Genomic DNA, 19,888 nt, shown 5'->3' on the forward strand with positions numbered 1-19,888 from the left:
GCTTTTTTAATGGGCTGCCTTCCAAATCACTGCATTCGCATGTTTCAGTGCAAATTGAATGCTACCTTGTTTCAGTGGAAAATTTTGGAAGATCTGCCTATAAGGAATCATATGTCTACAAGAAGCTGATAGGCACTTTTTATGAAGAGAAAGAGAAACACTAGAGATATATGTGTCTATTGCTTCTCATCGTTAATGGCTGCTGTCACCACGATTTCATGAGCACATCCTGTGGACGATCTGCACTCCTGCCTGCTCTATCGTAGCTTCTTTGAGCACAAGGGACACCATCCTGCAGCTTTCAGGAACATTTATTTGAAGCTGGGTGTACACTACCTGCAAAATTCATCTTATTACATGATATTGCCTAAAGAGGTACACATAGTTCACATATAGTACACACATCGTTCACCTTTGTCAGCTGATTCTTGCTAAAATAAACCAGTGCTGTGTGTTTCCATTTGCTTTTGTCTCACTTTGTTTCAAACACGTCAAAGCATGCCACTGTTTCATAACAATTTGCATTTCTGTAGTCTAATGTTTTTTTTAAATCTCTGTTTACCAGAGAGTTTAAGTTTTTACAAGTAAAGAAAAAAAAAATCATCTTTAGGGAAGCATAAGAAGTTTCCAAATCATAGTTTTACTGGAAGAGCATGAAAAATTGCAGTGGAAGTCACTGGTTGTTTTCAACCTTAGTGGAAGCCAATAGGTAGCTTTTGTATTACAGCTGCAAAGCACAGAAATTTTATGTGATGTTTGTTGTGATATAGTAATTTTATGCTTTCCCTTTTGCAGATTTGGAATGAAAAAACTTAGAGTACAGTTTGTTTCTGTCGTAAGAATTACTTACAGAGCTTCTAGAAGCATATTCTGTGTGCCTGTGATGCATACCAGAAACAGTAAATGGATGTCATTTATGGTGGCTCTGTTGTTATCTGCAGCTACAGAGAACACAGAATAAAGCTATGCTTTTGAAAGCCTGTGAGGGGTGTAATTATTTTTAAAGTTCTCTTTTAGCTAGAATGGAGGAGGGGAAGAAGTATTCTGCCCCATGAGCGATTTTAAAGGAGTGGCTAGGGGCAAAACATGGGCTTGGGAGCTCCAAAGGGTTGTAGCATGTACAGTAGCTGTTGACAACAATACAGTGCATATATACAAGTATACACTGATACACAGGCCTAGATTTTCAAAAGAGTTTAGTATCCAAGTATTTGGAACCATGCTTTTTTTTAGTGTCTGACCCCAACTGTCAGCACTGCACACTCGAAAATCTGGCCCCATGGTGTGTAGACGCACATCACGCACCACTGTGTTTGTAATTATATGCAACTCACAGATGAGTAGATAGTGGGACATTTGATTGTAATTAAGCAGATCACATTCATTTTTAGCAAAGGTTAAGGAAAAGCTGCTAGGAAAATCCAGCTGAGTCGCTGTGGATGTCTGAAACCGGTGTTCACACTGTATGTGGGTGGGCGGTCCCAAGCTGTTTATGTATGCTGGCCGGGGGACAGCAACACCAGGAATGCCAGCTGCTGGAAACCAGATTAGAAGGTACAACCAGCTTAGAGGGACGGGGAGCATGCCTCTGGAAGAAAGCGTTAAACGAAAAAGCTAGGGGTCAAAGTCACATCACGTGTTAACATTTGGAGACCTTTCCTCAGTGATCGTTTGACAAACTGCTTTCAGAAAGTGTGACTTGTTAAAGATCATAGCTATCAAAATAAGTGCAGTGCTACTTGGTAGAAAAATAGAACAAATGGAAGGTGGGGGTGGGGGGAGTTTGTCATCATTTTAAAATGCATTTGTAAAGTTTCAAGTTAGAAAGGCTAGAGGAGTTGTTTCAGGGGCAAACACATTTCACAGTATTGGCAATTCATTTTTTTGTCTTATACTCCTTCCAAGAAAAAGGGGGGAGGCAGAAAGTCTCATTGAAACTAAGTATTTCTCCACAAGAAAAGCAAATGACAAAACTGTTCTCAGATTTCTCATAAAAACAGCTCTTATTTGGTGTCTTTGAATATTTGTTCTCTGGCTAGTTAGGCATGAAGAAGAAAAGTGAACCAACATTCTTTTTTGATAGCATACCCATGCCGATGAGACTTAGATATCCTCCAGCCACAGCCCCCCATCAAAGGCAGCTCTCTGGAAGGATGACTCATAGGAGGGGGCAAAGAATAAGGGCTGGGTAGGAAATTACTCTGTAATAAATTTTTACATATGTGGTTGGTGGGTACCCTTTCAATGTGCTTTGGAAACAAACCCCAGTCATCTTTCTGAGAAAAGCAGAGTGCAGTAGTGACACACTGATATTTAGATCCTGACGCTGAGAAAAGTTCAATTCTCTAGAGAACAGAAGAAACAAAAGAAAATCCATCTCCCAGCCACTGTGACTGAAGCCATAATTGAATTTGTTATCCAACAGGGGGAATGAGGTTTTAGGGTGGGGGTTCTCTTTTTTTTTGTGGGTTTTTTCCTTTTTCTTCGTGTGGGTTTTTTGTTGGTTTTTTTTTTTTTTTTGTTCCCTTGCCTTCCCTTGCCTTGCCTTCCATTGCCTTGCCTTCCCTTGCTGTCATAGTTTAAGCCCAGCCAGCAACCCAGAGCCACGCAGCCGCTTGCTCATTCCCCACCCTTCTTCTTCCCCCCACTCCCGGAGGCATGGGGAGGAGAATCGAAAGAATGCAACTCCCACGGGTTGAGATAAGAACAGTTTAGTAACTAAGGTATAACACAAAACCACTACTGCTGCCACCAATAATAATAATGATAAGGGAAATAACAAGGGAAAAGAATACAACACCTCATCACCAGCTGATACCCATCCCAACCCGAGCAATGATCTAACCCTTCCGGGTAACTGCCCACAGTTTATATAGCGGGCATGACGTGCTGTGGTATGGAATACCTCTTTGGTCAGTTTGGATCAGGTGTCCTGTCTCTGCTTCCTCCCAGCTTCCCCTCCTCCAGCAGAGCATGAGGCTCACAAAGTCCTTGGTCAGAGCAAACATCACTGAGCAGTAGCTAAAAACATCGGTGTTATCACTACCGTTCCCAGGCTGAAAGTCAAAACCACAGCACTGCACCAGCTACTAAGAAGGAGAAAAATGACCGTTACTGCTGAATCCAGGACACCCTTCCCTTCCGTTCCCCTCCCCTTACCTTCCTTTCCCTTCCCATTCCTCCACAGTCATTCGTGGCCCTTCCCTCCCTTTCTAACTGCAGCTTTGTAACTTTTTTCAGTAGCAACTTTAGCTTCCTGGAAGTTAAGACTATTAAGGAAAAGAACAGTTTTGTCTTCGTAGTTTTTGCTGCTCTTAGATTATCAGAATGTCCTGGGTTTGGCTGAATGTGTGTTGGCAAGTGAACTGGAATAGACAAGGAGGGGAACATGTCTCTTTTTTTTCTGAAATACATACTTTTTTAGCTTCAGCTTGAAATTTCTTGGCTCTGTGCAGGGTGCAAAGTTCCCCCTCATACCTCCCTCTGTAGTTAACAGTGCAAATAGCCGTGGGCACAGAATGATAGCCATAAAGAAGGCAATCACCATGGACATGTTTGCTATGCCTATTCAGTATTATCCCATACAGTACTTTCATTAATAAACCATGACTCCTAGTTTTAGCTAGTGGGTCTCTCACTTGTTTCCTGGAGATATACCACTCTATACCGAAGCTGATTGCACTGTTAGGATGTTTTTCCTCTTTCCTTTACTTTGGCTCGTCTTTGTCTCTAATTTCATTTCACTCACTTGCCCCTGAATTTCCTTTCTTTCTGGCTGCCTACCCTCTCAAAATGCTTGCAGCATCTTGATGAGTCCTTGTTGTTGTCTCCATTTAGACCCCAGAAGTAGCTCACAGAAAGCAGCACCTGAGATCAACTGGACCCTGTTGGACTTGGTACCCACAAATCCACCATTACTCCTCTTCTAAGAACAAGTACACATTTTTGTTTCTCACAGTGCATGTATTCTACTCTTAGCATATTTACTTAACTTGTTGGATTAGAAATTTGTGTGAGGCTATGCCATTAAATGCTGGCAGGTTAAATTCTGCTGTCTTGCTACCAAAACCACTGATCGGTAATGATGTTAGATCCCCCAGTGAAAGAGTATAGTTAAGTGCCAGGAAATTCAGAATCTACTGTGAAAATAAGCTGTGCTCCATTCTCTTCAAATCAGTCCTTAAGGATTTCCAGGAGACCTCGTGTGGCCTGAGACTGAGGTGGATTTTGAGCTGGTGGATTCTGAACTGGCACAGGTGAATTTATGTGTAATTGCAGAGTGATCCATGCAAAAGAAGTAGGAATTTCAGCCAGCTTGTGGTATTTTCACCCTCACTATTCTCCATCAGATCCTTTACTCAGCAGAGAAAATCTGGGATAGTCATTGTTAACAGCAAATGAATATATTTATTTAGCAGAATACTGTCTTTTTCAAGCATACAACATCTTGGACAGCTCTCTCCTTCACAAGTGTAGGCTGAAAAATCACCAGCATATATAGTCTCAAACCAAACATTGTGAATTTTTTAAGATGTCCTGCTTTGATATATTTGCCAGAGCCCCATTTTAGTATTTGATATTTCCTCTGTTGTCATCATTAGTGGTATCATTAAGTGTTTCAGGGGCACCAAAGAGTTCAGTGTTAGGTCTTCAGAAATAAAAGGAACAAACACTGCTTAACTGAGGTGGTATTAAGCACGAACCTTCAACACAGTGAAAATTAAAAATGCCATGTAGAAACAGTATGGATTGGTGCATTTCTATACATTAAGATTGAGAGTGTTGTTCTGTCACCATGCTTAAACACTGATTCTTAACTGTAAACAGTTAGAAAAGGGGCAAGAAATTGCCAGCAGCAAAAATATTCCAGGTGGGATTTGTTTGTTAAGTTTATACACATAAGTTCGTCATACTTTAAGAAGACCTGTAAGTAGTGCAATTTGATGTTTGATAAGGTTTTACATCATAACCAAAACAGATCAAATCCTTTTTCGGCCACACTCAGAAAAACTGAACAATAGAAGTTACAAAGAAGGTCTAAAAATTAAATCAAGAAAGAAATCTGTGGGTATTGGAAAGGGTATTTAGTTGAAGTCCTAGAGGAAGAAGGGCCCCTGCAGTTTGTTCTCTCTGGCAAATTGACTTATAAATATCTGATTTACAATACACTAAACCCTCCCTTGGTCAGTCTGCTTCTGAAGCATGGTAAACACAAAAGGATATGCTGTAACTGTCCTTTCCTTGAGAAAAGAAAGGGAAAAAAAAAAAAAAAGGTAAAATGTTATCTTTCAGTCTAAAATCTCTTTCAATATTTGACCTAATTAATTCATAACAAGGGGGACATTATATATATATTTGTGTGTGTGCACGTGTGTAAAGGAAAGATCTTTAAGGGAAGAAGAAAATGTGTTAAGTAATAACGAAAAAAGCCAGACATCATTTAATTCTCATAGAAGATATCTTTTTTCACAGGTGATTAGTGACCAGTGTTTATGTTGGATCTATATCAATATACATTTTAAGCTAGGATCGCATTAGTAGATTCTGTCTACAGACCAATTTAAACCTATTTTTCAGCTCCTTTCTCTCTGCACTTAAAAGTAATCACTGGTAACAAACACTCTACCCACAAAACAGGTCCCAGTGCTGCCTGAATTCAGTGCAGGATAGCTTAGCAAATGTATCTCTAGTGCAAGACAAAAAAAAAAAAAAAAAAAAAAAGGGAATAGAAGTAAAAACCTAGCTGTATTGATGCTACAGCACTAAGTGGAGCAGAATGCAAGAAGGAAAGGTCTTCTTAGAAAAGCAAATAACTATTTCCTGAAGTACTTATTAGAAGCAGGTCTGTGAAATTAAGAAGGGTCTTCTACCCTTCTTAATTTCAGAAGGGAAGCACACAGCCACCTTTTTGCTCATTTTAAAGAAATATTGTAATCATAGAAGCCAAATGATATTAAACAAGTGATAGGGAAACAGGACTCCGCAATTCTGAACCCAGAGAAGCTATGTGAATTTCTACACCAAGGCAAGAGTAACATAACCTTACGCTGCCAAAATGTCTGGCAACAGTTACTTTTTAGAGAGCCACTTCCTCAAAATAGTTCTGCCAGCTGAGACAGTGAAACTATAAATGCTTCAGTAAGTCACCATAGACTAATGAGCTGCTTTTGGATAAAATAGGTACTTTAAAATTATGAAGCGCACTAGAGTTTTGTGTGGCACAGAAAAAGGTGTTGAAAGAGAAAAGATGCTGTGAAGCTGACCATAGCTGGACTTTATTCACCTATTGTGATAGCAGTTACACTTTCAATGAAAGGTTGATAGAGACCACCAAGAGGAATAAGAAAAAGCTGCTGGGAAGGTCAGGAATGCATCAGGCTTCAAACTTGACAGAAGTAACATGTCGGCAGAGATTAGAGGAATTGAAATACGTAATTCTATTACTTTAATTCTTGTGAAACAGCAATAAGACTTATCACAACAGATGCCTGGCAGAGCCTAAACATATTTGGTTTGCCTTTACAAAGTATGGAATCATTTCAACATTTGTTTTTGTTTTCTCTTGGTAAATATATGCAGAATTTAATCCGCCATAATTCTGGAAGCATTCTTTGCTAAGAAGCAAGTTTTTCCCTCTTAATATTCTTATTCCTTATAAAAGTAGACAAAATTTACAAAATTAATCAATAAGCTCAAAGGAAAAATAATTTAATTCAGGGTTGGTTTATGAAAAGTTGTCGCTTTGGATGTCCATTTTAGATTACCCAGATGGATGCTCCAAGTGACTAGAAGACAGTGTGTGTCTATGTGTATGTGTTGAATAAATGCACTGTTGTCAACAGTTTTACAGTACCCAATTTTTGTTTTCTTCACTTAATAAAACATGACACTTTCAGAATTTAATTACGGGAAAATATGCAATGGCCATGAAAAAAAGAATAAATTCGAAAAAATGGCTCAATCATTCCTTTTCAATCTTATAAAGAAATACTTGGGGTTTTAATACTACGAGAGTAGCAATATCATGTAAGAAGACCAGTCCAAATCCAACTTAGAGAAAGCATCTTTCCAGCAACTTCAAAGAGTACTGAATTCTGACAAAATGTCACCAATCTTTAGCCAAAGTCAAGTCACATTTTCAGCAAAATAAACAATAAGAATAATCTAATTAGTGGAAAATAGTAAAGGCAATTATGGTCTCCTACGTCACAGGAGCAACTCATACTCTGGAATTTGGAATGATTCCGTTGCTACTGATCTTTCAGGTCCCTCCCAACCCAAATCATGCTATGACTCTATGAATTGTGCATCTTACCAAGGATACTGCAAGCGCATCTTGGGTAAAGATACAGTCATGCAGGCAAAATGCACTGTTGAAACCAATAGTGAAAGATAAACATCCTTCTGCCAAAGGCTGGAGATGGAAGAAGCAGAGCTGAGGGAAGACCAAGAAAGTCTCTTGTGAGACCTCACTTGGAGTACTGTGTGCAGTTCTGGTGTCCTCAACATAAAAAGGACATGGATCTGTTGGAACAAGCCCAGAGGAGAGCCACGAGGATGACCAGGTTACTGGAGCACCTCCCATATGAAGACAGTCTGAGAAAGTTGAGGCTGTTCAGCCTCGGGAAGAGAAGGCTGCATGGAGACCTCATAGCAGCCTTCCAGTATCTGAAGGGGGCCTACAAGGATGCTGGGGATGGACTCTTCATTAGGGACTGTAGTGATAGGGCAAGGGGTAATGGGTTAAAACTTAAACAGGGGAAGTTTAGATTGGATATAAGGAGGAAATTCTTTCCTGTTAGGGCGGTGAGGCACTGGAATGAGTTTCCCAGGGGAGTTGTGAATGCTCCATCCCTGGCAGTGTTCAAGGCCAGGTTGGACAGAGCCTTGGGTGATATGGTTTAGTGTGAGGTGTCCCTGCCCGTGGCAGGGGGGTTGGAACTAGATGATCTTAAGGTCCTTTCCAACCCTAACTGTTCTATGATTCTATGACTGCTCTTAGGATGAGAAAGATGGGAAGGATGAAGTTCATTGAACACTCTTTTAGGAACAGTGGCCACTGACCTGTAGAGCTGCGTTCCATGATTCAGGCATCTCTTGCAGCTACAGCAGTACCAAATTAGCTTTCCAAGACTTGGAATTAGCCTAATGACTGTTTTTGTTATCCTTAAATTCACAAAACCCCGGTTCATTATGAGGTATCACTGCGGAGCGATGTTTACCTGCTCCTTCCATAAGAGAAATCTATCGAAATATAAGTTTAAGAAAATACGGCTTGTCCTTGTGAAGTCTTCTTAAGGAGACCCCAGTGCTTACAGACCTCATGGAGTGGATGTTTGTCTACAACACATATCAGACATTTCTGCTACTTGGTAGATGTGCATATTTGTACCAGAACAGTCTTTCTGTTCCAGAAAACTAAGAGAATTTAACCACACTCCTGCCACAGTGCTAACGCTATGCTGATTTTCAAGAATAATGCCCAGGATGAAGTATATTTTTTAAAGTCCAAGACTTCCATGCTGTGTAAATGGTACCGAGGCATTAAATATAAGATTTATACCAAACCAGAAAATTAGTAGCATTTTTGTAATTGTTCTAAGTTCCACATCTGTGCTTTTATCAAGCACATCTGTCAGTGCTTGATAAAAGCCACATTTTTTGATGCCTCTGTACTGATCCGAAGCAGCACTACAGAAATCAGGGTGTTATTTTCTTTCCCCTTCTCTTTAGATCCCCTGCATAGAAACTTCCATGTATGAAAAGCTCAAAGTACTTTCAAACAATGTAAAATGTACAGTCATATATGTAATTTCCCATCTTCTCAGTAATTGTCTGTACCAGCACCTTTCTTCTATAATGTTTACATGACAGAGCATGCTATGTTCATTTAGCCAAGAATTAAAATTGATGCCAAGATGCTGTTACAGTTATCCACCATTTCTGTGTCTCTCAGCTGACAATACAATGTCATTGCTTATGCTCGAAAGTGCTTTACTACTTCCAGAGCTTTCCACTCTTAAGAAACCCTACCAAAATACCTATGGCAGCCTGGTTGGTCATGATCTGAAGCACTGTCCATCTTGGTGACTCCATAAATTCGTGAGGCCCAGCAGTTTTCCTCCAGGCTCTTAGACTTGTGAGAACCACTAGGAGAAGCAAGAAGCAGTACATCTATGGACTAGATACAAAGAAAAGACTGAAGAGATATCTTTGAGTAATATTTGTGTAAAATGTTCTGAAGTGATTGTGGAGTGCACATGAGCCACGAGCTGGAGCAGGATTCATGGCAGAAGAGTCTATCTCTATGTGCTTCCACTAGGATAGTGCATGGACCAGATCTGTTCAACCCCAAGAAGTCTGATATTTCACAATGCGTACAGGAGTCAGGCTTCACCATTCATCCAAGAGATTAGGTGGATCTTTGTTATACACAGTGTCACAAAGACATCATAGATTTATCCATAGTACTTCACTGGAATTCAGAGTTCAAACACATTAATTTAATCTATAATCAAATACTGATTCAGCTCAGAAAAAGTAATATTAAAAAGAAAACATTAAATCTAACAATAAGGAGAAGACCATTTCAAGAAAGAAGTTCGTTTAAAAATAGATACAACATGCCATAGAAGATGCTAGGGAGATAGCTATTTCAAAAGACTCCAAAACCCGAGTTTCAGAGTATATCTGCACAAACCAATTACCTCACCCAAAGTTGATTTAATAATTAAATAGCATGTAGACAGTACACATTTTATATAAAGTGAGACAGTCTCATCCCATATACATTCAAGTATATATGAAACATATTAAACTACAAGTCAATCTTGCAAAACTGTATTTTAGCATGGTTTTCTTTCTTAAGTTTACCTATATATTGGAGTAATAAGATCCCAGTTTCTCAGTTTTTAATTACACTGGAAGTTACATGTTGGAGAAATAAGAGAGGATATAATGAAATGAGAGATAAAGCTACAGTGACCAAAACTCCAAATATGAATTCAGTGAAGAAAAATTACTGTAGTTTCTGGGATCAGAGATAGCTTTGAATATACAGTAACTCATTTGTTAATGAATGCCAAATGGGCAGGAAAATAAGAGACTGATTAATTGTGATTGCCTCGCAGTTACTCTAAACCTTACTTTACAACAGCATGGAGAGAATAAAAACTTCTTAAACTGGTTGTCCTCTCTGAGACAGGATAATCTTTGAGAAACATTTTACAGTGCATCTTTTGAAGAAAAGTGCATGAGTCTTTACTGAAAAAAAAAAAAAAAAACATTTGGTTGACGTTGAAAATAAAGCATTCATGAGAATTATAAGCAGAAGTTTTCATTATTCCTTAAACCCTCCCTTCAGAGAGACAAAAAATTCCTCCCTCCATTGCAGCTCCACAATATCCAGTTGCCAGGCAACTGATCTTTTATGGCAGATCTCCATGGCAACTGATGTAAACAAAATCATAAATCCCATTACCTACCTAAATACTAAGGCTGTGCTATAAAAAAAGAACCACTCTGAAATTTAAAGACATAATATAAAAGAATGACAACAAGACTTAAAAAATTAAATTACTATTGATGATATTACAGTTAATACGGTTCATCTCACCAGACTTTCTCTTTCACTTTCCTACAAGCCATTGCCTACCATTTTTCTCCTAATTTATTAAGTATGCTTTCAACATGGTTAACCTGACTAAAGAAACCAGTACACTCAACAGGTAAACCTTCAGTCACAATTAAAACCAGTCTGCACACAGAAGAATTATGTTAACATTTTTATAGTGAGTAAAAAACCCTTTGGGATAGATAAATCAAAGCTGGAGCTGACTGGTAAGCTACAGTGGCTAACCAGACAGTTCCACCACTCTTGCCCAGTGGAAAGTCAAAATAGAAAGGCATAATATCCAGTCTGCTTTTGCTCCTCATGAACATATGAAAAAATTCAGGCTGGCCACAGAACTGGGTCAGATCTGAATACATGCTCATGGTCTCTTCAGAAGGGTCTTATAGCTATGGCAAAAGACAAGGACAAGGTAAACACCTGAACAGTGCAAGCAGTTTTTTTGAACTCAGCAGTAGTAGGTCTAACATCCATTTGGACACTCATGTCAAGAAGTTATTTTAGCAACACCCTTAAAAAGATGGAAACCTCCACTGTATGTCATAGTGACATTACCGCGGACCACAATTGCTGTCTTCTAATGGCGTGAAAACCAAGCATTTTTTGGAAGGCAATATTGCACACTTTTCACTACTCTGTCTCACTTTTAGGGAGCGTGTAGAGAACTTTGTCCAGCCTTCCCACACTGGTTTTACAAGTAGATGTCTAACAAAGCAGGATGCATGCCCCAACAGCTGGTCAGGTGTTGTTCCTCCCCCTACTGATGTGTGACTGTTTCCTACAACATGAGGAAAAGCTTGTGTCTGATTCCAGTTAAAACTAATAAAGACTAGTAGCAATATCCTTAGTAGAAACTAGCATAGCTACTAGTAATAAGGGGTCTAAAATATACAGCTTTTTATTCCTCTGTTTAAATGCTGCTTCATTCATGTTTAGCTTTCTAGGATAATGAAGATGCTAAGTAAATACACAAAACTGGATCAACTAGCATTGATTTTACCTGCTGTCACTGAAAAATTATGTAAACTTTGATTACTGTTGTTTAGCTTTGCTGTCACTTTTGGACAGCATCAGAAAATATTGATACACATTCAGCTTGTGTTTAGTGTCCTGACACATGTATCCTCTTTCTAATGAAATAAACACAGTAGAAAAAAAGTGTTTTTCTTATAGTTAAAAATGCTAATTAACTGTTAAAGAAAGGCCAAATAGTTATTGTGCCTTTAATCTCCATAATCTCAGTTGTCTTATTTATTTTATTGTAGGTATAATTACAGATTAAAAAAATAAGCTAGTTTTAAACTGTGATAGGGCTGGAAATTGCAAAAGCCTAGACCATGCTTTCCATTATTCTGTACATAATACTCAATATTCTCTCACTTTTGCTATGGTCTGTAAAAAAACCCAACAAACCAAACATGCCTCCTCTAGTCTCATAGAAGCCATGGGGCTTGTTTCTTAGGCAGGGGCAAGTGTTGAATAGATAACAGAATGGGGGGATATTCTTCAGCTTTTCCTCACAAAATTCTAACTCAAGGATAATGCAGAATTATATTCCTTTAAAAATAAAAATAAAAAAAAACACAAAGGTGTCTGTGGAACATGAAAATAGTTGCTAAAAATGAACAAACCACAAAACCATTTTGGATATTCAATAATAATGACGATGATGATAGAATCATAGAATAATTAGGGTTGGAAAGAAACTTAAGATCATCAAGTTCCAACCCCCCTGCCATGGGCAGGGACACCTCACACTAAACCATGTCACCCAAGGCTCTGGCCAACCTGGCCTTGAACACCGCCAGGGATGGAGCATTCACAACCTCCCTGGGCAACCCATTCCAGTGCCTCACCACCCTAACAGGAATGAACTTCCTTACATCCAATCTAAACTTCCCCTGTTTAAGTTTTAACCCATTACCCCTTGTCCTACCACTACAGTCCCTAATGAAGAGTCCATCCCCAGCATCCCTGTAGGCCCCCTTCAGATACTGGAAGGCTGCTATGAGGTCTCCATGCAGCATTCTCTTCTCCAGGCTGAACAGCCCCAACTTGCTGACTGTCTTCGTACGGGAGGTGCTCCAGTCCTCTGATCATCCTCGTGGCCCTCCTCTGGACTTGTTCCAACAGTTCCATGTCCTTTTTATGTTGAGGACACCAGAACTGCACACAATACTCCAAGTGAGGTCTCACAAGGGCAGAGTAGGGGGGCAGGATCACCTCCTTCGACCTGCTGGTCACGTTCCTTTTGATGCAGCCCAGGATACGGTTGGCTTTCTGGGCTGCAAGCGCACACTGAAGCTGGCTCATGTTTATTTTCTCATCGACCAGCACCCCCAAGTCCTTCTCCACAGGGCTGCTCTGAATCTCTTCTCTGCCCAGCCTGTACCTGTGCCTGGGATTGCTCCGACCCAGGTGCAGGACCTTGCACGTGGCATGGTTAAACTTCACGAGGTTGGCATCAGCCCACCTCACAAGCATGTCAAGGTCCCTCTGGATGGCATTCCTTCCCTCCAGCGTATCAACCGAACCACACAGCTTGGTGTCATTGTCAAACTTGCTGAGGGCACACTCAATCCCACTGTCCATGTCAGTGACAAAGATGTTGAACAAGACCGGTCCCAACACTGATCCCTGAGGGACACCACTCATTACTGGTCTCCAGCTGGACATTGAGCCATTGACCACAACTCTTTGTGTGCGGCTCTCCAGCCAGTTCTTTATCCACTGAGTGGTCCATTCATCAAATTGACGTCTCTCCAATTTAGAGACAAGGATGTCGTGTGGGACAGTGTTGAACGCTTTGCACAAATCCGGGTAGATGACATTAACTGCTCTACCGCTGTCCGTCAGTTCTGTAGCCCCATCATAGAAGCCAACCAAATTGGTCAGGCAGGATTTCCCCTTAGTGAAGCCATGTTGGCTGTCACCAAGCACCTTGTTGATTTTCATGTGTTTTAGTATTTCTTCCACGAGAATCTGCTCCAAGATTTTGCTAGGCACAGAGGTGAGACTGACTGCTCTGTAATTCCCTGAGTAATTCACTTTAAGGTGAAACAATCCCTGGTACCAGTTCACCAAGAGCTCTCATCTTAGAATCATAGAATAGTTACGCTTGGAAAGGACCTTAAGATCGTAAGTTCCAACCACTCTGCCATGGGCAGGGACACCTCACACTAATCCATGTCACCCAAGGCTCTCTCCAACCTGGCCTTGAGTACCGGCAGGCATGGAGCATTCACAGCTTCCCTGGCCAAACCCATTCCAGTGGAATAGATTATGTTCCCATAGGAAAAATAGTACCCAAATAGCAATGTAACAAAGAAGCATCCATACTTACCAGGGAGATTCATTGAAACTAGTGGCTCTTTTGGTGGCCATAGCTTTTCAAAACCCAAATTAAAACAATAAACCCCTCAGCTTTCCAACCTCACTGGAAAAGACTGAGGGGGACCGGTTAGGGTGAACTGTCTTTCTGCAGAGCTGAATGACGCAAGTCTTGTGTGACTCCTGTGCTCAAGCAGAGATTTCGAAGAGGCATGTGTGTACTGAACAGTCTGAGGATGATGCAACTTGTCAGTTGCAGATCAAACCCAGTTGTATCACTGCAAATGGTTTAAAAAAACCCTAACTAACCAGCTAGTCTTTCAGTGAAGGCCCAGGTTAACTCGTGAAAACACACAGCATGTTCAAGTATTTGCTTGCAACTAACTCACTCATATGATCAAAGAGAGATTGACTGAGAAAGATTTTAAAATCTGTAATAAAGATTAGCCACTTAACTAGTTCATACACTTCTGACATGTTTATTATACTTATTCAATTTTGTGCTTAAAACTGTTGTCACTGTGATTTTTAAAACAGAACTGGGTTTTGTCCATTTTTGTCCATACAGTCATATGAGAAATAATGAAACTATTCATATAGGCACTGGTTTTAGACAGATTTAAATTATGGCAACAAGACCTCTGTAAGCTCCAAGTGCAGACTGTCACTTATGTATGATCATTTAACTTACTGGTATTTCAACAAAGAGCTGAGAGAATATTTCCTTCATGAATGTTAGATCCCATCTCTACTGTCTCAGTGGTGATTTGCTACCATTTGGGTTTTTTTTGTTTTTTGCCTAGTCTCAAAGAATCTTTTCACCGCAAAGGTAAAGGTGCTCTTGACCTCCCTCTTCTACAAGAGAAAGCTAGGCAGTAAGGTAAGAGGAACAGACCAGTACTCATAAAACACACTGGCCAATGTATGCACTCCCAGAAATCAAACAAGTGTCTCTGAAATCCACAGCATGCAGCTAAAGTCTCAAATGCCACTGGATTTGTTTTAAGAAAAACATGCTGAATATTTGGTACCACAACCTAAAGATAATCTTCCCATAGATCACATTTCTGACCCTACCACCCGAATAAAATGTGCACATATATCCCATTCTACATGGATCCCAGACCTATTCAGTCCAAATATATTACCTATTTCTTCCAGCACATTGAGTGACCTGATTGAAAGTAAGTGGATGAAGTAAATGTCCTTCAAAAAAGTTTAATAACCGTGAATGGAAACAACCACGTACCGATAAAAGAATATTTTTGATAGTTATCATTCCACTCCAGTCTCTCAAAGAAGATGTAAAAAGCTTACAGTTTCACTGGAAAATTATATCTATTCAGTAGAGGCACTGATTCATGATATTTCCACAGAGCTGAACTGTATTCTTATGGCTAACTCAGCATTCCTGCAGCTGTGGAGCTTCTGGCCATGAATGTAACTAATGGTTAGTAACAGAAATACCAGCCTAATACAATCTTCCTACTTTTCTTTCCCCATTGCACAAGCATTAGTGCCTTTCCCCCTCCATTCCACCATTTCTTTCTACTGCCTTATATTGTGTCTGTGCCTGGCACAAACATCTTGTTTGATGAGCCTTTCTTGTTCAAGTGTCCTAATCAAGCAGCATTAACACAGTCAACTAAAAGCAATTACACCTAACTAGTATTTACGCTAGACTCTCCTGCTTCTTCTCAGATTTGTTGGAGAAATGCTGGATCTTAAGGTTTTGTCTGCTTTTCCACCTGAAGCATCTCATCTAGTAAGATATGACCTTTTCCTATAGACTTCTATGAACAAAGAATCTCCCTGTGTTAAGAATAAACAGAGCATATTGGCTAGACTTATCTTTAGCGTATACAGTTTATATCAACATTCTTAAATGTTTATAAGTTTAAGAGGGAAGACCTAAACAACTGACTAGTTTCAGTAAATTACACCCCTTTATTTGCTTTTAGATGCTTTTTAGGGGCAAAATCTTTGCTTCTCTATCCCTTTCTATCCCTCCTGCCCAACTGCATAGTTCCTTGGTGGTATGAACAATGTTTGGATATGGCAGAATACCAATTGTGTGTGAGGCCAAGAGCTTAGCAGGATTCAAGAAAGGATTAAACATTTGTATGGATAATGAGAACATCCAAAGTTACATTAAACAGTGTAAAAAAATAAAGGAATAAATCTTTGTTCTTGAATTCTGAAAGCAACCACTATCCAGTTAGGAGCTATGTAGAGACTTTAACCAGTAAGTAGGTTACAGCAGAGTTATGTGACTACCCTGCTGTGATAGTAATACAATTCCTATATTCCTTTATTTCTGTGTAATCAGGCCTGCTTTAGTTCCACTAACACTGGACAACAGTTTGTCACTTAAAAGAAAATGGATGCAATTATATCTTGAAGAACTATTATAGTTCAGAACTACTAAAACAGTATGTTACTCTGCAGAAAAAGTGGCAAAAATGAATAAAGTGTACTAAAAATACAGCAAATACACCTATTTTTTTTTTTACAAAGAAAAATCAGTTATTCAGACTTTTTTGTTTATTGGTGCTAAATTCTAAAAGCCTCCTGTTCCCTTCTGTAAACACTGGAGATTAGAAACAAGATAAACAATAGAATGAACAACAGAATTGTTAGGAGAAACAGCCTGGAAAAGAATTACACTGTTTCTCAGTATCATAAATAAAAAATAATGGTTGGGTGTTGTTGTTTTTTTTTTTTAAAGACAATTTAACTTCAAAGACTTCCTGTGATTTCTAACAGTTGAAACAAAATCAGATTACAAAACCTTTTTTCATTTTCTTGTATCCCTCCTCTAAAGAAGAGAGAAACCAGAACAAATGAGAACACAAGACTCATACACCTCCAGGAAATTCTTGCGTAAGGCTTATTTATCTTTTAACTAACATTTGTTAACCATGGGTTAGTGGAACAGCCTCTTGTAATTATGGTTACTGTTCTGTTTGTGGCTATCTCCATGAGGCCAGTGAATCTTTAAATTACAGGCTGACCACCCGGGAGCACATGTATTGAATCAGCCACATCTCCATAGGCACCACATTTGGATGGTTATCCCAAAAGATGACATGCTAACACACATACACAACAAAGAAGGTTTATGCTCACAGCTTCAGAGTCACTTTCAGTCCCTGTAGTGGTTTTGAGTTCAATAAAACCAGGGTGGCCCCTGACATAATGTGTTTCATTTTAACATGGGGGAAATGGCTGGTGAAGACAGTCTTTGTTAAATGCCAGTCATTATGACAGCTATCACATCATCCTTCAGTTGTAACCTCAGACACTGGACTGCAATAGGAGTTAGAAAACTGCCCCAGGGAAAAAAGATTTTATTTGCTTAAGGGCTGTATATATTTGAAGTAGACATTCCCTTATTGTATCCATGCATGTGTGGATACACACATACGCAGACAGATAAACACATGCATATACACATATATATCAAGTAGAAAGAGAAACAAATCTATCCTTTTATTCCTAAGAGTTGGAATAGTTAAAGAGATTTTGCTACATGTTTGTTATTGTCTGTAGTATTGCCTCAGGGCTTACCATTAAAATCACCACTTCCAAGATAAAAGTCTTCATGATCTTTATTGTGTAGATCATTCATCTTTGAAACTTAAATCTGTAGCCCCTTAGGATCAGATCACATATCTCTTTCTCAAAAGCCTGGATCCAAAGAAATCCAGCCAGCCAGCAAAGTACAATGAGGGACTCTGTGCTGAACCAGCTTTCCCTTTCTCTTAGCTCCACATTAAGTTGTGCTGGCATCACAGACACACCCAGGTATAATCTGAAGGATTTACGGAGAATGTCATTCCACCTCAGGATGAGATTCATGATAGTCAGTTTACAAATCCACAGTTCTTGCCTAAAGGTCTTTCTGCAAGCCATACAACAGCACTGGTGACCTTGCCCTTGCCCAAGACATAGCTATAGGCAGATAGGCAACATTGCACAAAACCAGCTCTCTTTTTCGAGAAAACTTCATCTTACAAATCCATAGTCTAATAAATTATTCCTTTAGAACAGAATTTCAGAAAGAGACCCAGCACTCTTTAAAAATCTCACCCTAAGTAAATAGGAACAAGGAATCTGGCTTTTACTTAGTTGACATTCAGTCCTTCTATAATGCACAAATAATGTGTGTGAAACATATACATGCTTACAGACATGTCTTGATGGCATCTAGGAATTCAAAGAGGATTTGGTTTCCCATTGTGCAGGGCATTATATAAACAATGATTTAAAAGGTGGTCCTTCCCCTAGAGATGATCTTAATGCTTACGCTGATGGATGACTTGCCATCTGTTCAAATTCAGTTACCAAACCGTTGCCTAATTACACATAGGCAATGAACATCTGAAAAAAAAAAAAGGTTGCAGTGTAGAGAATTCCAGGTAGACAATGCAAATCAGCTGTGATTTTGCAATTAGAATGTGTATTTTGAATTACTTCTGGGATAACCAAAATTCAGCTGCAAAGCTTTCCACAGTGTCATCTTTTCTGTGTGTGAGGATCTGGCTCTTTTTTTATATGATGTTTCTTCTATTGGAGGTAGTAAGGAGGATCTTTATTCGTTTTCCATGCAAAAATAACCATCATACATACTTGAAATGCAGATTGGCTGTACATTATGTAGAACAGGCACATCCACACTGTACATGGCAGCCTCCCTCGCCCAGAAGTACACCTCTGATTTGCCTTCTAGCTAGATCTGGGTGCATTCCTACCCCACAGTACTTGCTTGCTGGAGAAGGCAAGGAGCTGGGCTAATTCACTTCTGAGGTTCTTCTGGTTTGGAGGAGTAGGTCCTGAGGAACACTAGGGGATCACATCTGCCCTGCCACAAGGATGTTGTCCAGCAAAGTAGTAGGTGTCCTAGAACCTCCCAGAAAGTAGCAGAGCTTGCCATGTTTATTCAGCAGATTACAGCCTTCTTGTTACCCTCTGGCTCTCCTAATGCCAGGTAAGATGTAACAGCAGGTAAGGAGGATTTGGTTATCTGCAGGTATTGACTCCATTGGGTTTCTCCCTTTGAGCAGTCTGTGAAAGCATTCCTGTGAAATGTCATTGCCTGCTCCCTCACCTCGTGCCAACAATGCACAGAAGCACAAAACTGTCATTTCTTCTGATTTTTTAAACTTTCTCTGAGCAGTTCTCTGCTACCATTATTATTGCATACCACCTACCTGCTTCTCTGAACCTGTGGATCTGGGTTCAGAGTACAGTCATTTACATCAAATTATCTGTTAGTTTATACATGACCTTTCCATAAAACAGATTTTCCTTGTCAACAGCTAGTAAATGAGATATTGAAGCTCACACATTCATACTGTTTTTTCCTTGGCCTGTGTAGCCACAAACATATTTATCTAGCAAACATGTTATTCCTCAGACTGTTTCATTCTGGCAATAAAATGCTGCCTATGGAGAATAGCTTATTCTATTGTTTCCCTATCAAAAAGAATCTGGAGGGGGGCAAAAGAAGTGGAACAGTTACAAGATGAAACAGGCTGTTGCAACATATAAAGGTAGCTTGCTTTGCATACCAAAACTGTTGGAAAGCATTACCAAGACATGATATACAAAATCTGCCATTTACACCAAAAAATGTTTCTAACAAGACAGATGAACTAAAAAGGGCCAAGACCAAGATTACAGTTAGGGACAGAGGGAAGTCAGTCATATCCAAAACTCTCTAGAACAGTTTAGGTTATACCTCTACAATATTTTTGTTGCTATTTATTAAGAATGGATAAGATATCAAGATAGCAATTGTCCTGTATTTATAAAAATGTATTTTAGTGCATTGGTGGTTTGGCATGATCAAAAATAGCTTTCAGCAAAATTCTAATCTCTGTTTGTGAGAGTAGACAAGTGTACTGGTACCACATTCACCCACAC

At 39.5% G+C, this 19,888-nt stretch overlaps 1 protein-coding gene across 1 annotated transcript; it reads right to left on the minus strand.

Annotated features, from left to right (window-relative positions):
• Positions 1–596: 596 nt before the first annotated feature.
• On the minus strand, positions 597–10,400 carry LOC133225308 (uncharacterized). Its single transcript, XM_061377538.1, has 3 exons — positions 10,296–10,400; positions 9,042–9,174; positions 597–1,588 (listed from the first exon to the last, which is right to left on the minus strand). The coding sequence occupies exons 1-3, from the start codon at positions 10,309–10,311 to the stop codon at positions 1,018–1,020; spliced, it is 720 nt and encodes a 239-aa protein (XP_061233522.1). The 5' UTR covers positions 10,312–10,400; the 3' UTR covers positions 597–1,017.
• Positions 10,401–19,888: the final 9,488 nt, after the last annotated feature.

Source organism: Neopsephotus bourkii, unplaced genomic scaffold (genome assembly GCF_033783945.1).
Source record: "Neopsephotus bourkii isolate Nb327-2 ecotype Australia unplaced genomic scaffold, CSIRO-AGI_Nbou_v1 NB_1759, whole genome shotgun sequence".
NCBI lineage: Eukaryota > Metazoa > Chordata > Aves > Psittaciformes > Psittacidae > Neopsephotus > Neopsephotus bourkii.